This window comes from Panthera uncia, chromosome X (assembly GCF_023721935.1).
Source record: "Panthera uncia isolate 11264 chromosome X, Puncia_PCG_1.0, whole genome shotgun sequence".
Classification (NCBI taxonomy): Eukaryota; Metazoa; Chordata; class Mammalia; order Carnivora; family Felidae; genus Panthera; species Panthera uncia.
In genome coordinates this window covers 44729214-44745240 of record NC_064817.1, presented here as the reverse complement: position 1 = coordinate 44745240, position 16027 = coordinate 44729214, and the positions used below count along the sequence as shown (strand labels likewise).

The 16027-nt window shown below is 37.3% G+C and overlaps 1 protein-coding gene across 1 annotated transcript in view; it reads left to right on the top strand.

The window, feature by feature from the left end:
- The window catches only part of WNK3 (WNK lysine deficient protein kinase 3), a 191740-nt gene that overhangs the window by 151335 nt on the left and 24378 nt on the right, over positions 1-16027 (top strand). The window contains exons 19-21 of the mRNA XM_049643249.1: positions 303-433; positions 971-1593; positions 4500-4728. Coding sequence (XP_049499206.1) covers positions 303-433; positions 971-1593; positions 4500-4728 — 983 coding nt within the window. The remainder of the gene's footprint in view (positions 1-302; positions 434-970; positions 1594-4499; positions 4729-16027) is intronic.

Sequence of the window (16027 nt, the reverse complement as noted above, 5' to 3'; positions counted from 1 at the left end):
ACTTTTTCCACGTAGCCCATGTATGTGACATGTCCCATTAATGTCATTGCCATTTTATTTTTACTTTTGTAACTAATTTGGTTTTACAGTTATTCATTTCACGTAGATACTAAGTCTCGGGATAAATCATACGTCTGATTTTGAGTTAGGGACTTCTACAATGTTGCTTATTACATTAACACTTTTTAATTATCTAGCAGGGCTTAAGCTTTTCTACTTTTCTTCATTTTTGGTAATGTAAACAAATTTAGTCTTAATAAACAATTTTCTCTTTTCTGCTTACAATTTTGCAAAACTTACAGTGGAAACAGAAGATATGAGATCAGCAGTTGCTCCTGATCCCATTCCTCTGACAGGAGAGTCCACAGCTGATACTAGGGCTTTGAGTAGATGCAAAGTGATGTGTGGATCATTTCAGCGGGGTCGGTTCCAGGTTTGTGTTCTTTGGTTGAATCTTTATCTACAAGGGCATTGTAAAAGGTAATAGTATTGAAGATCTTGGTATGTAGATGATCCTTATTTTCAGTGTAGATTAATGTCATATTTAATACACATCCCCTTACCTTTTGTAGCCTTCCAATAAAGGTGAGTCTAAAGAAATGGGGATTTTTGTAGCTGGAAAAGAGCATAGAAATGAGTCATCATTTTGGTGGGGGGTGATTGGGTCATCTTTTTAATAAATCTAATTTCTTATCCTTTAGAATCTCAGCAACTTGAATTATTGAATTTTTTTTAATTGTGGAATTTTGTTTGAGCAATATGAAGCCAATTTTCTTTACCCAAGGGGCCCACTTGAAAGACTCTGAATATGGGAATTCTAAATGTGGCTTTTAAATTTGGGTATCATTGGTAGATATACATCACAGCACACCATCCACTTGTCTGTACCATATTTTGATATTGAATTTCTTTGTGGGTTTACTCTTTGGTTAGATAGAGCCAGCCACTTTTGCCTTTTTTTGTATCTCAGGTGATTACAGTTCCTCAGCAGCAGTCAGTGAAAGTGACATCTTTTGGAATAGAACACATACCAGCATTCAATAAAATGACAACCCATTCTAGTGAAGAAGTTCTAGCCTTTACTGAAATAGCCAAGTCTCAGTTAGTGAAAATGGAACCTTCCATGTGCAATCCACAAGCTTCACTTTCTTCTCAGAAGTTACGAGCTCATCGTGAAACCTTTAAAGGAGATAAAAGAATTGCCAAACAAGGTGACAACTACTCATCTTTCAACACAGCTTGTGAGACTGATGTATCTTTGATGACCCCAGAAAAGGAACTGGAAGAAAACTCAGCCACGGGAAGTAGTATGCATTCTGGACTTGAACTATTGCTTAAAGAGAGAGAGACATTTACTGCTGGGAAACATCCTAGCTCTGATAGTGAATTTTCAGCCACTCTTGCTGGCAGAGGGAGGTCAGTGGCAAAGACTGCTCCAGTGAGTGATCAGTGCTTACCACTCCGTGAAGAAAAAACCTTTGCTCAAACACAGAGCTCACTCTTCTATTCACCGTCTTCTCCAATGAGCAGTGATGATGACTCAGAAATAGAGGATGAGGATTTGAAGGTGGAGCTTCAAAGATTACGAGAAAAGTAAGGATTGTTTCTCTTTTTTAAAACAAAAATTTTTTTGACGTTTATTTTTGAGAGAAACAGAGCATGAATGGGGGAGGAGCAGAGAGAGAGGGAGACACAGAATCCAAAGCAGGCTCCAGGCTCTGAGCTGTTAGCACAGGGCCCGACGTAGGGCTCGAACTCAGGAGCTGTGATATCATGACCTGAGCCTAAGTCGGACGCCCAACCGACTGAGCCACCCAGGCACCCCAGGATTGTTTCTCGTTTGTCACAAATCTGAGTGCCCCAAATTCTATAGAACAAAGTGTTTGACAGGTAGCTAATTTACAATTGGTGACATTTTAATGACTGAAAATTGTTGATGATTGAGAACTGCAAAGATACCATCAGATCTCCCAGGTTAAGGTCTCAGTCCCACAGATGCCAATCATAAGTCCAGGCGGTGTTACCTATGCTTCTGACCAACCTGTTTGTTATAAATCACAGGCTCCCAGAAACCCTTCGTTGGGTTCAGTTAATTTACTAGAGTGGCTTACAGAACTCAGGAGAACAGTTTACTTACTAGATTATCAATTTATTATAAAAGGACACAACTGAGGAATAGTCAGATGGCAAGGTGTAGGGGAAGGGGCATGGAGCTTCCATACCCTCTTGGGAGTGACACTCTCCTAACACCTTCATGTGTTTACCAACCTAGAAACTCTCCAAACCCTATAGTTCAGGGATTTTTATGAAAGCTTCATTATGGTAGGCACAATTGATTAAATCATTGGCCGCTGGCGACTAATAAATTCAGTCTGTAGCTTCTGTCCACTCCCCGGAGGTGGAGTGGGAGGGGCTGAAAGTCCCACTGTAATCACTGAGTTGGTTCTCCTGGCAAGCATTCTCCATCCTTAGGGGCTTTTTAAAAGTAAGGTCATTAATATAATCTCAGGTGTGATTCCAAGGGGCTTGTGATAAATAAGATTCCTTTCACCTTTATCACTCTGGAGCTATTTTAGGAACTGGAGCTATTTGAGGAAAACAGACCAAATATTAAAACGAAAGATTCTCCCACTGTTCTTTGTAGCTTAGGAAATTACAAGAGTTTTCAGAATTAGGTGCCAGGAACAGGCATAAAGATGTTAATATAAATCATAATATCACAACAGTAATAAAGCACACAAAACAGTCTCATACTTCTCATGCCCTGATCTCATTTCTCAGAGGCAACCACTGTGAACTGTTTGGTATGCCTGACCTGTAATTTTTCTATGCATTTACAAATACATACTTTTTGCTTTTTATAAAAGTGGGGTAATATATGTTATTCTAAATTTTTTTACTTAACATTGTTGTGCACGTGTGTGTGTGTGTGTGTGTGTGTATACACACGTTTGCACAAATAGTCTTTGTTCCATACATTAGAATAGCCAAAGTTTATTTAATCCCTCATTAATGGACATTTCAGTTTTATTCCATGTTTTTCTTATGTAAACAATTTAAATAAAAACTTGAAATGTTAAAAAAAGAAAAATAATGTTGAAGTACACAAAGTTAAACATCCTTACATTTTTACATACTTATGTATTTTTTGTAGGATAGATACCCAAAAATAGAATTTCTGGGTTAAAAGGTATGTGCACATGAAATTGATAGATACTGCTAAAATTGTTGTCTAAGGTAGCTATATCATTTTATACACCAAACAAAAATATATGAAAGTGGGGCACCTTGCTAGCTCAGTCATAATCATGAGTTCAAGCCCCAAGGTTGGGTGTAGAGATTACTTTAAAAAATATATGAGAGCCTGTCTTCCCACTTCTTAACCAACTGAGCCACCCAAGTGCCCCATCTGTCTTCCCATTTCTTAGCAACATTGGACTGGATATTTTTTGAATGTTTATTTATTTTTGAGAGAGAGACAGAGAGAGACAGACAGAGCATGAGTGCGGGAGAGGCAGAGAGAGAGGGAGACACAGAATCCAAAGCAGGCTCCATCCAGGCTCCGAGCTGTCAGCACAGAACCCAACGCAGGGTTCAGACTCCTGAACCGTGAGATCATTACCTGAGCCAAAGTTGGACACTCAACCAACTGAGCCACCCAGGTGCCCCAACATTGGACTGGATATTATTGATCCTTTTTCTTTTATTCCAATCAGATGAATTTAAAAATTTTTCTTAAAAAATAATTTTATTCTCCCAGTTAAAAGTGAAGTTGTACATCATCTCATGTTTAATTGGCTACTTGTATTTCCTCTTCCTTGGAGTCACCTTCTCATATTCTTTCCCCTTTTTCCTATTACGTTTCTTTTTTTTTCTCTTATTGAGTTTTAGGAACTATTTGTGTATTCTATGAATCTTTTACTATATGTTGAATACATTTTCTTGTTTATATTTGCAACATATAATAAAGAAAAGGTTAATATTACTAATACTGTGTGACTTTAAATTTTGTTTTGTTGTCTTTCACTATATTGAAATTTTAGAAATTTTTTCTTGTCAATTTGTTTACTTTTTTCATTTTATTAAAATCATTTCACAGATTTTTAAATTTATTTTAAGACAGAGAGAGAGAGCACCCAAGAGAGTAGGGGAATGGCAGAGAGGGAGGGAGAGAGAGAATCCCAAGCAGTCCCTACCCCCATCAGCACAGAGCCAGAGACAGGGCTGGATCTCATGAACCATGAGATGACCTGAGCCAAGAGTCAGACGCTTAACCAAGTGAGCCACGTAGGCACTCCCAGTTTGTTTAATTTTTTCTTAATGTCTGATTAATGTTGTGCTTAGGAAAGCATATCCCTTCCTAAAACTGTGAATATTCTTTATTTTTACATTCTTAATCTAAATTCCTTGTTAAACTTTACTTGTATTGCATAGAGTTTTTTGGCTTATCTGTATGGTGTCAGTGCTATTAAAATGCTTTCTGCATTATTTTCATTTAGACACATTCAGGAGGTGGTAATTCTTCAAACCCAGCAGAATAAGGAGCTGCAAGAGCTCTATGAACGCCTTCGGGCAATTAAAGATAGCAAAATCCAATCATCAGAGGCTCCTTTGCCACCATCATCACCACGTAGACCAAGATCTTTCAAAAGCAAACTTCGCAGCCGCCCCCAGTCCTGGACACATGTGGACAATGTCGCAGTTGCCACAGGTAAAGCGGTCCTGAAAGTGGTTTTAAAAAACTGGTGAAAGATCAGCAAAATTAGAAATATAATGATATTAAGTTTATTTCTTATTAAGCTAATACGCTCTAAAGAAGTGCACATTATCCTGAGATTCTTTTCTACCTTTTTGGTATTAAGTATTCTTTTATGAAATAATGGTGAGGATAGATGATAGATTCTGGAGAGCATGTGAGTGTGTTTTATGTTTTTATTTGGGAAACAAACACCTGGAAGCCCAATTTCTTTTCTTTTTTTTTTTTACATATGAAATTTATTGTCAAATTGGTTTCCATACAACACCCAGTGCTCATCCCAACAGGTGCCCTCCTCAATACCCATCACCCACCTTCCCCTCCTTCCCACCCTCCATCAACCCTCAGTTTGTTCTTAGATCGTAAGAGTCTCTTATATTTTGGCTCCCTCCCTCTCTGAACTTTTTTTTTTTCATTCCCCTCCCCTATGGTCTTCTGTTAAGTTTCTTACAATACACAAAGGAGTGAAAACATATGGTATCTGTCTTTCTCTGTATGACTTATTTCACTTAGCATAACACTCTCCAGTTCCATCTATGTTGCTACAAAAGGCCATATTTCATTCTTTCTCATTGCCATGTAGTATTCCACTGTGTATATAAACCACAACTTTTGCCTGCTGCTCATTTTGTGTCTACCTCTTCATTCTTCGAAGAAGCAGCGAGACAACGAACTCCAGGTAGTGAGGTAAAAAAAATCCTGCAACAATAGTATTCCACAGGTGACTAAGGCTCTGTTTATTTTATTTTACTCTTTTTTTCCTTCTTTTCTCCAGAGTGGATTTCTCCATTAATTGATCTTCTTGTTGGCTGATTCTTTATTTTGCCCTCCCATATCTGTTGTTGAGCCACTCTAGTGAATTTTTTATTTCACTTATTGTACTTTTAAACTCCAGAATTTGTTTTTTGAAATAATTTCTATCTCTATTGATATTCTCTATTTGATTTGAGACATTGTTATCATACTTTTCTTTAAATTTTTAGGCATAGTTTCCTTAAATTTGAATACAGGCTTTGTCTACTAAGACCAAAATCTAGGCCCCCTTCAGGATGTTTTTGTTGACTTTTTTTGTCTGTATGTGTGGCATATGTTCCTATTTCTTTGCATGTCTCTTAATTTTGTGATAAAAACTGGACACTATAGGTAATATGTTGTAACAGCTCTAGTATCAGATTCTTCCACCCTCTTCCCCACCAAGGTCTGTTGTATTTTGTTTATTATTGTTCTGGCATTTTCTGGGTATTGGTTATTCGTTTAGTGATTTTCCAACACTACTCTATATTCCCTGCAGTGTAGGCCATTGAGTTCTTTGCAACTTAAAAAAAAATTTGTTTTGGGGGGCACCTGGGTGCCTCAGTCAGTTAAGCATCCAACTGAGGTCACGATCTCACATTTGCAAGTTCGAGCCCCACATCAGGCTCTGTGCTGACAGCTCAGAGCCTGGAGCCTGCTTCAGATTCTGTGTCTCCCTCTCTCTCTGCCCTTCCCCCGCTCACACTCTGTCTCTCTCTCAAAAATAAATAAACATTAAAAAAAATTTTTTTAATTTTGTTGGGGTGCCTGGGTGGCTCAGTTGGCTAAGCATCTGACTCTTGATATCGGTTTAGGTCATGATCTCAGGGTTTGTGAGGTTGACCCCATATCTGACTCTGCGCTGATTGCTCAGAGCCTGCTTGGGATTTTCTACCTCCTTCTCTCTCTGCCCCTCCCCTGCTTGCGCGTGCTCTCTTCTCAGAATAAATAAGTAAACTTAAAAATAAATAAAAATGAATTTAAAAACTTTGTTTTTATTTTTAAGCCTGGCATGCTAAGGTTCATACCTGGGTCAGTACATTTAGTGGTGAGCCAATGATTGGCCAGAAGATTTCATTAAATGACTCATCTGGATATTTTTGCCAAGGGAATCTCTGTGAGAAGGCGCACTTTCTAGCTTTACTTTACAAGACAACTTTTGAATTTCTTTCCTGCTTGTCCAGGAACTGAAGTGCAGCCAGAATTGAGTGGTTGGTACTTTTTCCTTTCTTAGGTCTTTCCTGGCTTGCCAGACATTTATATTCCCAGGAATATGTCAGAGGTTTTAAAAGTTTCCTATGGTCATCTAATTGCCCTAGAATTCTTTTTTAATTCTAGGCCAGACTCTTGTTTGCCCCAGCTGAATCACTGCATCTGAGTTGTTGCCAGCGCTTTCCTATTGTTTCAGTAATGCCCTGGAGGTAGCTCCCTACCCTCCCCCACTCCCCAGACCCAGCCTGCCTGGGCTGACCTGAGCTCTAAGTGAAACCAAATATCTACCACACTCTAAGAATAGAGATTTTTCTGGGTTGTTGCAAGTTCAGATGACTGTGCTCTGAGGATGGTACTTTTAAGGGAACTCAAAAAGAGGTCTGATCTCTATTGTCTGCAATGCTGCTGGCCTTTAGGTATCCCAACACTGACCTGGGAGGGAAGCCGGGAGGGGAATTACCACAAGTTAAAATGTCACAGATCTCATTAGTTTGTCTTGAATAAATGATTTTTATTTCATTCTGTGTCTCTGGATAATTGTCAGAGTTCTGAAATGGTTTGAGTTGTTTTGCTCATATTTTTATTGTTTAAGAGCAAGTTCACCTAGGTGGAAGAATTTTTCAATGAAACCACTTGGGTTCAGAGATTTCTATTTTGGGAACTTTTTCACTACAAATTCAAATTGTTTAATAGTAGTTACAAGATTTATTCAGGTTATACATTTCCTGTTGAGTAAGTTTTGGTAGTTTGTGGTTTTTGAGGTTTGGTCCATTTCATCCAAGTTGTTTAATCTTTGTGTTTATTGTTATGCCCAGAATTCGTGATCTCCAAAGACCACCAGGGAGCCGAGTCCAATACAAAAGCAAAAGAGCCTTTATTCGAGCTAGCTCAAGCTCAATCCCCTACCTGCACCCACGCAGCGGTGAGATACTGGGGAGAGAGAGCGAGTTTCAAAAGCACAAAGGTTTTATTGGGGTCTAGGGGCAGTTGGTGAGGTAATGGCTGTGGCCTCAGCCGATTGGCTGGGGAAGGGTCGGAGTCCTGTTACGCAGGTTGCCGGGCGTGTTTTGATCGGGAAGTTTGAACGGGTGAGCGGGAGGTCACTCAAGGGGAGGAGGTGTGGTCAAGGTGGAGGACACAGAACAAGATGGAGTTGGCTGGCGTAGGTCCGCCGTTTCATTTATAATTGTTTATTATTATCTTTTTAATGTCTTGGGAACCTGTAGTGACATCACCTATTTCTGATATTTGTAATTTGTATCTTCTCTTTTTTTTCTTTGTCAGTCTTGACAGAGGTTTATCAATTTTATTGATCTTTTCAAAGATATCCAGTGTTTGCTTTTATTGTTTTTTTCTATTGTTTTCCTGCTTTAAATTTCATTGATTTCTGCTCTTCATTATTTTCTTCCTTTTACACATGCTTTGTTTTTATTTTGCCCTTTCTCTAGTTTCTTTGAATGGAAGCTAAGATCATTGATGTGTGAGACCTCTTTCATTTTTTTAATACAAGCATTTAATGCTATAAACTTTCCTAAAAGTACCACTTTGGCTACATCTACTATGATTTTTTAAAATTAAGCTTTATTGGTGGGGGGAAGTTTTAGATTTACAGAAAAATTATTAAGATAGTACAGAGAATAGTTTCCTAAGATAGTACTGAGAGTACCCCACACCCAGTTTCCCCAATTACTAACATCTTACATTAGTATGGTACACTTGTCACAACTAATAAACCAATCTTGATACATTATCATTAACTATAGTCCATATTTTACTCTGATCTCCTTAGTTTTTACCTTATCTTTCTTCTGTCCCAAGATCCCATCCAGGTTATTATGTTATATTTAATGTTCATGCCCCCTTAGGCTTTTCTTGGTTCTAACAGGTTCTCAGAACTTCCTTGTTTTTGATGACTCTGAAAGTTTTGAGGAGTACTAGTCAGTTATTTTGTAGAATTTTGTTTTTGAAGGCTTCTTTGTTTACTGGCACCAGAAGAGGCTAATTTTGTATATTTCCTGCGCCAGTCTTAAAAGCCACCATTTCCAAAAGGAATTGTAATTCCTTTTATTGGAGAATAGACTAGAAACCAAGATCTGGGTGCCTGGTATGCATTATAATTGCTACTGGGGTATCATTGCTTTTAAGTTTTCTTTGCTGACAGATAAGGAAATACATGTATGCATACTAACTGACATATCCATATCTATGAATATTTCCATATGTAAACATCTGTATCCATAGTAAGGTAAACATGCATTCATATTGCTATCTCTAAGTTTAATCAATTACCACATGGATCATTATAGCCTTCTCTCCTTGTTTGTCTGTAACCTCCCACTCCAAAAGTGAGAAACCTGACTCCCACCGTCCTCCATCCATTTACTTAATTCTTCAATTCCAGTATAAGGTATCATGGTTTCAGAATTGTGAACTTATACCCCAGTGGGAAACACATGTATCAACTACAATATAGTGCTGGTGTGCAGTTTCGTTTGCCTTTGACATTGTAGGTGTCACTCATTTCCAAAGTTATGTAGGTCAGCACTTATTTCTCTACTCCATTATGGTAGGTTCCTTTATACATTGTAATGATTAGAGTCTTTTGTCACATTCTGCAATCCCCTGACCTCCTAAATGATTTTTTAATAATTTGCACACAGTGAAGTTTACTCTTTGTTCTCTAGCATTCCCTAGGTTTCAATGTTGTATTTTGGGTTATTTTTTTCAGTTCCAAATTTTTTTATTTTATTTTATTTTTTTAACGTTTATTTATTTATTTTTGAGACAGAGAGAGACAGAGCATGAATGGGGGAGGGTCAGAGAGAGGGAGACACAGAATCTGAAACAGGCTTCGGGCTCTGAGCTGTCAGCACAGGGGCCCAATGCGGGGCTCGAACTCATGGACCGCGAGATCGTGACCTGAGCCGAAGTCGGCGCTCAACTGACTGAGCCACCCAGGCGCCCCAGTTCCAAATTTTTTTGATTTGCCTTGAGAGTTCCTTTTTGTTCCATAGTTTATTTTGGTAATATGATGTTTAGTTTCCAAGTGTTTTGAGATTTTATTGTTATCCCTTTGTTACTCATTTGTACTTCACTTTCATTATGACCAGAAAATATATTTCCAATCATTTTGATTCCTCTTAATTTCTTAAGGTTGGTTTTATGACCCAGGATATGGTCTATTTTGGTGAATGTTTTATGTGCAATTGAAAATAATGTATAGCCCTGTTTTTGAGTAGAGTGTTCTCTAAATGTCAGATCTAGATGTTTGAATTAGGTATTGTTCAGTTATTCTGTATCCTTGCTCATTTGCTGTCCACTACTTCTATTGTTTACTGAGAGAAGAGTGTAAGAGACTCCAACTGTAATTGTGGATTTGTCCAAAAGAATGTAGAAACCTTATATCCATAAAGGTCTCTTCCTTCTTTATAATTGTCTTATGTACTACATCTACATATATGGTAAACTCCATCACACGGTGTTATAATTCAGTTTTGCTTGAGTTTCAGAATTCTAAAGAAGAATGTACTTACTCTCTTATCTACCATTTTGTTGGTCTTCCTTCATTCCTACTCTTTCATGTTTCCCACTACTATAATCTCCCTCTGTTCGAAGAATTTCCTTTAGTTAGAACAGGTCTGCTGGTGACTAATACTCTTAATTTTTTTATATCTGAGAATGTCTTTTTTCACCTTAATTCCTGAAAGATATTTTTATTGCATATAGAATTCTGAGTTGACAGTTCTGTCTTTTAGCATTTAAAAAATACTGTGCCACTTACTTTTGGCTTCCATGATTTATGATGAGAAATCTATAGATATTTGGATCATTGTTTTCCTGTATGAAATGCATTGTGTTGCTCTGGTTGCTTTAAGAATTTTTCCCTTCTTATTTTTCAGCACTTTTTCAGTTTCAGTTTTAGCAATTATAATGTGTTTAGACAGGAGTTTCTTTGTGTTTTATCCTGTTTGGGGTTCACCGAGCTTCTTGAATATGTTGTAGGTTTATGTCTTTTGCCAAAATTAACAAATTTCAGTTTATATGTCTTCAAATATCTTTTTTCTTATCACCTCTTTTTTTCACTTTGCTTCTGGGACTCTGATGACATAAATTTTTGATGTTTTACTATTGTCCCATAGGTCCCTTAGTTTCTGTTCATGCTTGTTTTTCAATCTTATTTCTCTCTTAAAATTGAAATGTCTTCTGTCATCTCCCTTTTGCTATTGCCATCCAAGGAGAGTTTTTGTTTTTTGGTTATTTTATTTTTTGGTTTTAAAATTTCCTGTATGTTCTCCTCTTTACCTATTTCTTTACTGAGGCTTTCTACTTTGCTTAGTTTCAACAGTTTTTGTGATTTGAGCTATTTGAGCGTTTTTATCATTGCAGCTTTAAAAAGTCTGTTAGAGGGGTGCCTGGGTGGCTCAGTCTGTTGAGCATCCAACTTCTGTTCAGGTCCTGATCTCATGGTTTGTGAGTTCAAGCCTCGCATTGGGTTTGCTCACTGCTGTCAGCACAGAGCCTGCTTTAGGATTCTCTGTCCCCCTCCTCCTCTCTGTCTCTCTGTCTCTCTCTCTCTCTCTCTCTCTCTTTCTCTCTCTCTTTCTCTCTCTCTCTCTCTGCCCTTCCCCTGCTTGCTCTCTGTCTCTTCCCAAAATAAACAAATAGAAAAAAGTTAAAAGCCTTTGTTAGATAATTCCAACATCTGTATCATCCTGAATAGTATCTGTTGATTATCTTTTCCCATGTGAGTTGGAATTGTCCTGGTTCTGTGTATGCCAAATCATGTTTGATTTTATTTTGGACATTTTGAGTATTCTGTTATGAGACTCTGGTGTCTTTTAAATATCCTATCTAGAATGTAGTTTTTTTTTATGCGAAGTGATTGACCCAGTTATTTTTTTCCTTGAGTTCTAGCCTATCTTTTGTGGTCTCTTGTTCCAATGTCAGTTCAGTTGCGTTGCCTCTGTGGCACACATGTAGGTCTCACAGTGGTCCGTCTCAGTCTTTGGCAGTTGTCTGTTATTTCAGTTCTCATGTCTTTGGCATGCTGTATTTTTCATTGCTAAGAGAAAAAAAAAGCATGCTCAAGAGTGCCCCCTTATAATAGGAAGAGAGCATAAGGAAGTCTGTGCAGTAATTTCTCTACATTCCTGTGTCTTTTCCCTTGTTGATTCTATCATGCATCTTTTCACTGTAATAAACTTAGCTGTGAATACAACTATATGCTGAGTCCTGTGAGACCTTCGACTGAATCACTGAATCTGTGAGTAGTCTTGGGAACCCTGAAACATAATTGCATTATACAATCTCAATCCTCAAAACACCTGTAAGGTAGGTAGAAATTAATGTCTGTCTCTTATAGGCAAGAAGAAAAGTTCGTAAGATTAAACAACTTTCCTAAAACCTCAGTTCATAATAGAGGGAATCCAAATCTGTTTGACCCCAAAACCTTGGTTCTTCACTGTTATTCTACATTGCCTGCCAATACTAGAAAGCGTGTCCGCAGTGGGTTGAGGAGAGGCAATGGAAGATCATAGAGGGTAATAGTGGTCTGAGACTGCTACATGTGGGATATAGTATTTGAGTTGGTCTTGAAGGATAAATGGACAAGATTAAAATTGGTCAAGTGTAGTGGGAAGAGAATTGTCAATAGGTAGAATTGCATGATATAAAGACATGCAAGTGATAAAATGCAAGATTTATTTGCAAGAAAGAGAATATAACAGTTGGGTTGAAATGGAGGGTTTACATTAGAAGGTTTTCTTACATACTTTAAAAAAACAACTTTTGGCAACTGCCATACCTTGTCTGTGCTACACTTTGATAGCATATATCTGATGTAACACATAATTATATATTTAAGCTTAATAAATGAGATGTTATATTTGTTTAAGGATAATGAAAAACATATTTGTTCTGCAGAGACAACCATGACTACTACCAAAAATTTCACCACCTAAACAAGTTAAATACCCACTGTTGTTAGTATTAAGAAGCCATTAAAGTGGGAGGGGCTGGGTTTTTTGAGAAGAGGAGTGAAATGCTGAAAACAGCATTTAACTGATACTAATCTGGTGGCAATGTGAAGAGTGTATTGGCCAGAGCTAGGGAGCAAGTCCCTTTAGATCACTGTAATAGCATTCCATGTATGAGGTGATTAAGAGCTTGGAGAACTGTGGAAGTGAAAATAGACAAAAGATCTTGTATAGGATGAATTACCATGATGTGGTGATAAACTGGATATATATATGTTTAGGGGGAGATCCAAAGGTTCTGAGTCTGAGTGGTTCAGAGAAAATGTAATACCTTTCACAGAAATTTACATGAACTGTTATGCCAAGGCCATGATAGGTTTGATTCTAGGTGTATTGAATTGAATAACTTGACATCCATTTGGAAAAGCACATTTGGGAGTTACTTTTTAAATTGGATTGAAGAGGGGTCAAGGTTTGAGATAAGAGATAGAAACATTTACAGTTGGGTGATCACTAAAACTATGTGAATGGAAGCATTACCTTGGGAAAATACAAAACAAGAGCACCAAGGACCATACTCTGGTTTTATTCATTACATCAGTAGGAAATGAATATTAAAGATCAGCTTTGAAGTTATTAAGTAATGTTAATAAGTAATGTTAATATTTTTTTATAAATGCTAAAACATTTATTTGTACAGAACTTCTTTTCATGTAGGTATTTTCTAGTTTGTGAAATTTAAATTCAATGGTCTTTTAGGGACACCTGGGTGGCTCAGTTGGTTAAGCGTCCAACTTCAGCTTAGGTCGTGATCTCACGGTTCATGAATCTGAGCCCCGCATTGGGCTCTGTGCTAGTAGCTCAGAGCCTGGAGCCTGTTTCAGATTCTGTCTCCCTCTCTCTCTTACCCTCCCCCACTCACACTCTCTTCTCTTCTCTTCTCTTCTCTTCTCTTCTCTTCTCTTCTCTCTTCTCTCTCTCTCAAGAATAAATATTTTAAAAATTAATGTGGTCTTTTATAGTATGATATGATACTCTGAAATGAAATCAATAAATGTCCTTTTGTGTGTAAAGCATAGTTAGGCACTGGATAACATTCAAATAACATTTTTTTATTCTTGATAATTTTTGGAATGTATGTGTGTGTATATCTTTATGTTGCCTATTTAGGAATCTTGCCCTTACTTCCTATATCATTTAAAAACCTGTTTGGGGGCGCCTGGATGGGTCAGTCAGTTAAGTGTCCAGTTTTGGCTCAGGTCATGATCTCATGGTTCGTGGGTTAGAGCTCCGCATTGGGCTCTGTGCTGACAGCTCAGAGCCTGGAGCCTGCTTCGGGTTCTGTGTCTCCCTCTCTCTCTGCCCCTCCCCTGCTCACATTCATTCTCTCTCTCTCTCTCTCTCTCTCTCTCTCTCTCTCTCTCTCTCTCTCAAAAATGAATAAACATTTAAAATAAATAAATAAATACCTGTTTGGTTTGTTAATCATTTTTTCCTTGTTGGCTGTTGTGCCACTAGTGCACTTAATTAGTGCCACTAATTGAGTGTTCAAGATCAGAGTTGTACACAAGAATCCTGACATTGGGCTTTCCCTTAGTACAAAAATGTTCTTAAATGAATGACATTCAAACTTAGCTCTATGCAACAAATTTTTATCAGAAACAGAAGGGCACAAAAATACTCCTTAAGAGAAGCTGGGAGGGCAAAAATGCTGGCACTAATGTATATATGTTTCTGGCAATCTTCTCCATTTTACTCCTATCTGCTTCCATTTTTCCAGGGTAAGAAGACAATCTTTTAAAAAGGCTTCAGCTCCAAAGTCTTCCCCAGTATTGTTGTGCTATTTATTCCGTCACTGGAATTGACAGAGAATCAAATGAATGTGCAGAGGGATAACAGGGAAAAATATCTTTATTATAGGCTGACTTGTTGTCTTTGGGTTTTAAGTCTTAGAAAATGAGGTAATTCCAGAAAATTGGTATGTCATTTTGGTACCTCATGGTTGCCCCAAATTTAGTATACATAATTTTTTAAAACTCTTTTGTATATGTAAATATGGCCCGATTCATTAAACTCTTCTTAAGCAGTTTTCATTAATATGTTTTCATTTAATATTTAATCTCCTTGAATTTAAGCTTTCAGTAGTACAGAGTTCATAGAGAATCACAGATTATGTATAAGAAATCATTGAGATTATCATGTTCTTCCTTACTAAGCAATTTCCCCATTCATTTATCAGTGTATTCTATGGGTTGCATGGTGCAATGGAAGGCACACTGCCCTGTCAGGATACCTGATTTCTAGCCCCAGCATATAGCCTCAACTTCTGGATCCCATTCTTCTCATCCAAAAAATAGAATGGTACTTGCTGATCCTATATCATAGGACTGTTACAAGTTTCAAAAATGATAAAGAAAATTACTTTGAAAGTGTTAATATGGAGGCTTCTTGCATTATCTTCTGCCATTTCCATATTTTTTCATGATTAAAGTACTATAGCAAATGTACAAGAAATTTTCATATGCTTATTTAATAAAATCCCTGAACATGTTATTGTGCCTAAATTTCACACTTCTATTTCCTAAAATTCATTTTAAACCCACTCTGTAAGTTTTGGCTTGTAAATCACAGGAATTGGTACTTCATGAATTTTTCCTATGAAAATGATTTAGCAAATGTGTACAATAGTACTAAATAATTTAAAGACATAGTGTGATGTTCATATTAGGAAGCTTGTCGCTGACACAGATATCTGTAATTGATTTGTTTCATTTATTTGGACATCTTATGCTCCAGAATTGATGAGGCTCACATACCATTTGCATTCTTGTTTCTGCCATTTGTTTATCATTAACAAACAAAAATATTGGTAAAAAAAATTAAATGAGATTCTAGTTTTCTGATGCTTGTTGAAAGTCAGTGTGCTATATTGACAACAGAGAGCATACTTGTCTATGCTTAAAGTGTTCCAGGCCTGATTCAGCTGGTTATAAATTGCAAATCACTGTACTTTGTCTGGGCTTCATTTGCACATTATAGAACAAGTGGTTTGGATTAGGCTTCTAAAGTCATTTTCCCTTTTAACATTCTATGTTTTTTTTAAAATATGAAATTTATTGTCAAATTGGTTTCCATACAACACCCAGTGCTCATCCCAAAAGGTGCCCTCCTCAATACCCATCACCCACCCTCCCCTCCCTCCCACCACCCATCAACCCTCAGTTTGTTCTCAGTTTTTAACAGTCTCTTATGCTTTGGCTCTCTCCCACTCTAACCTCTTTTTTTTTTTTTT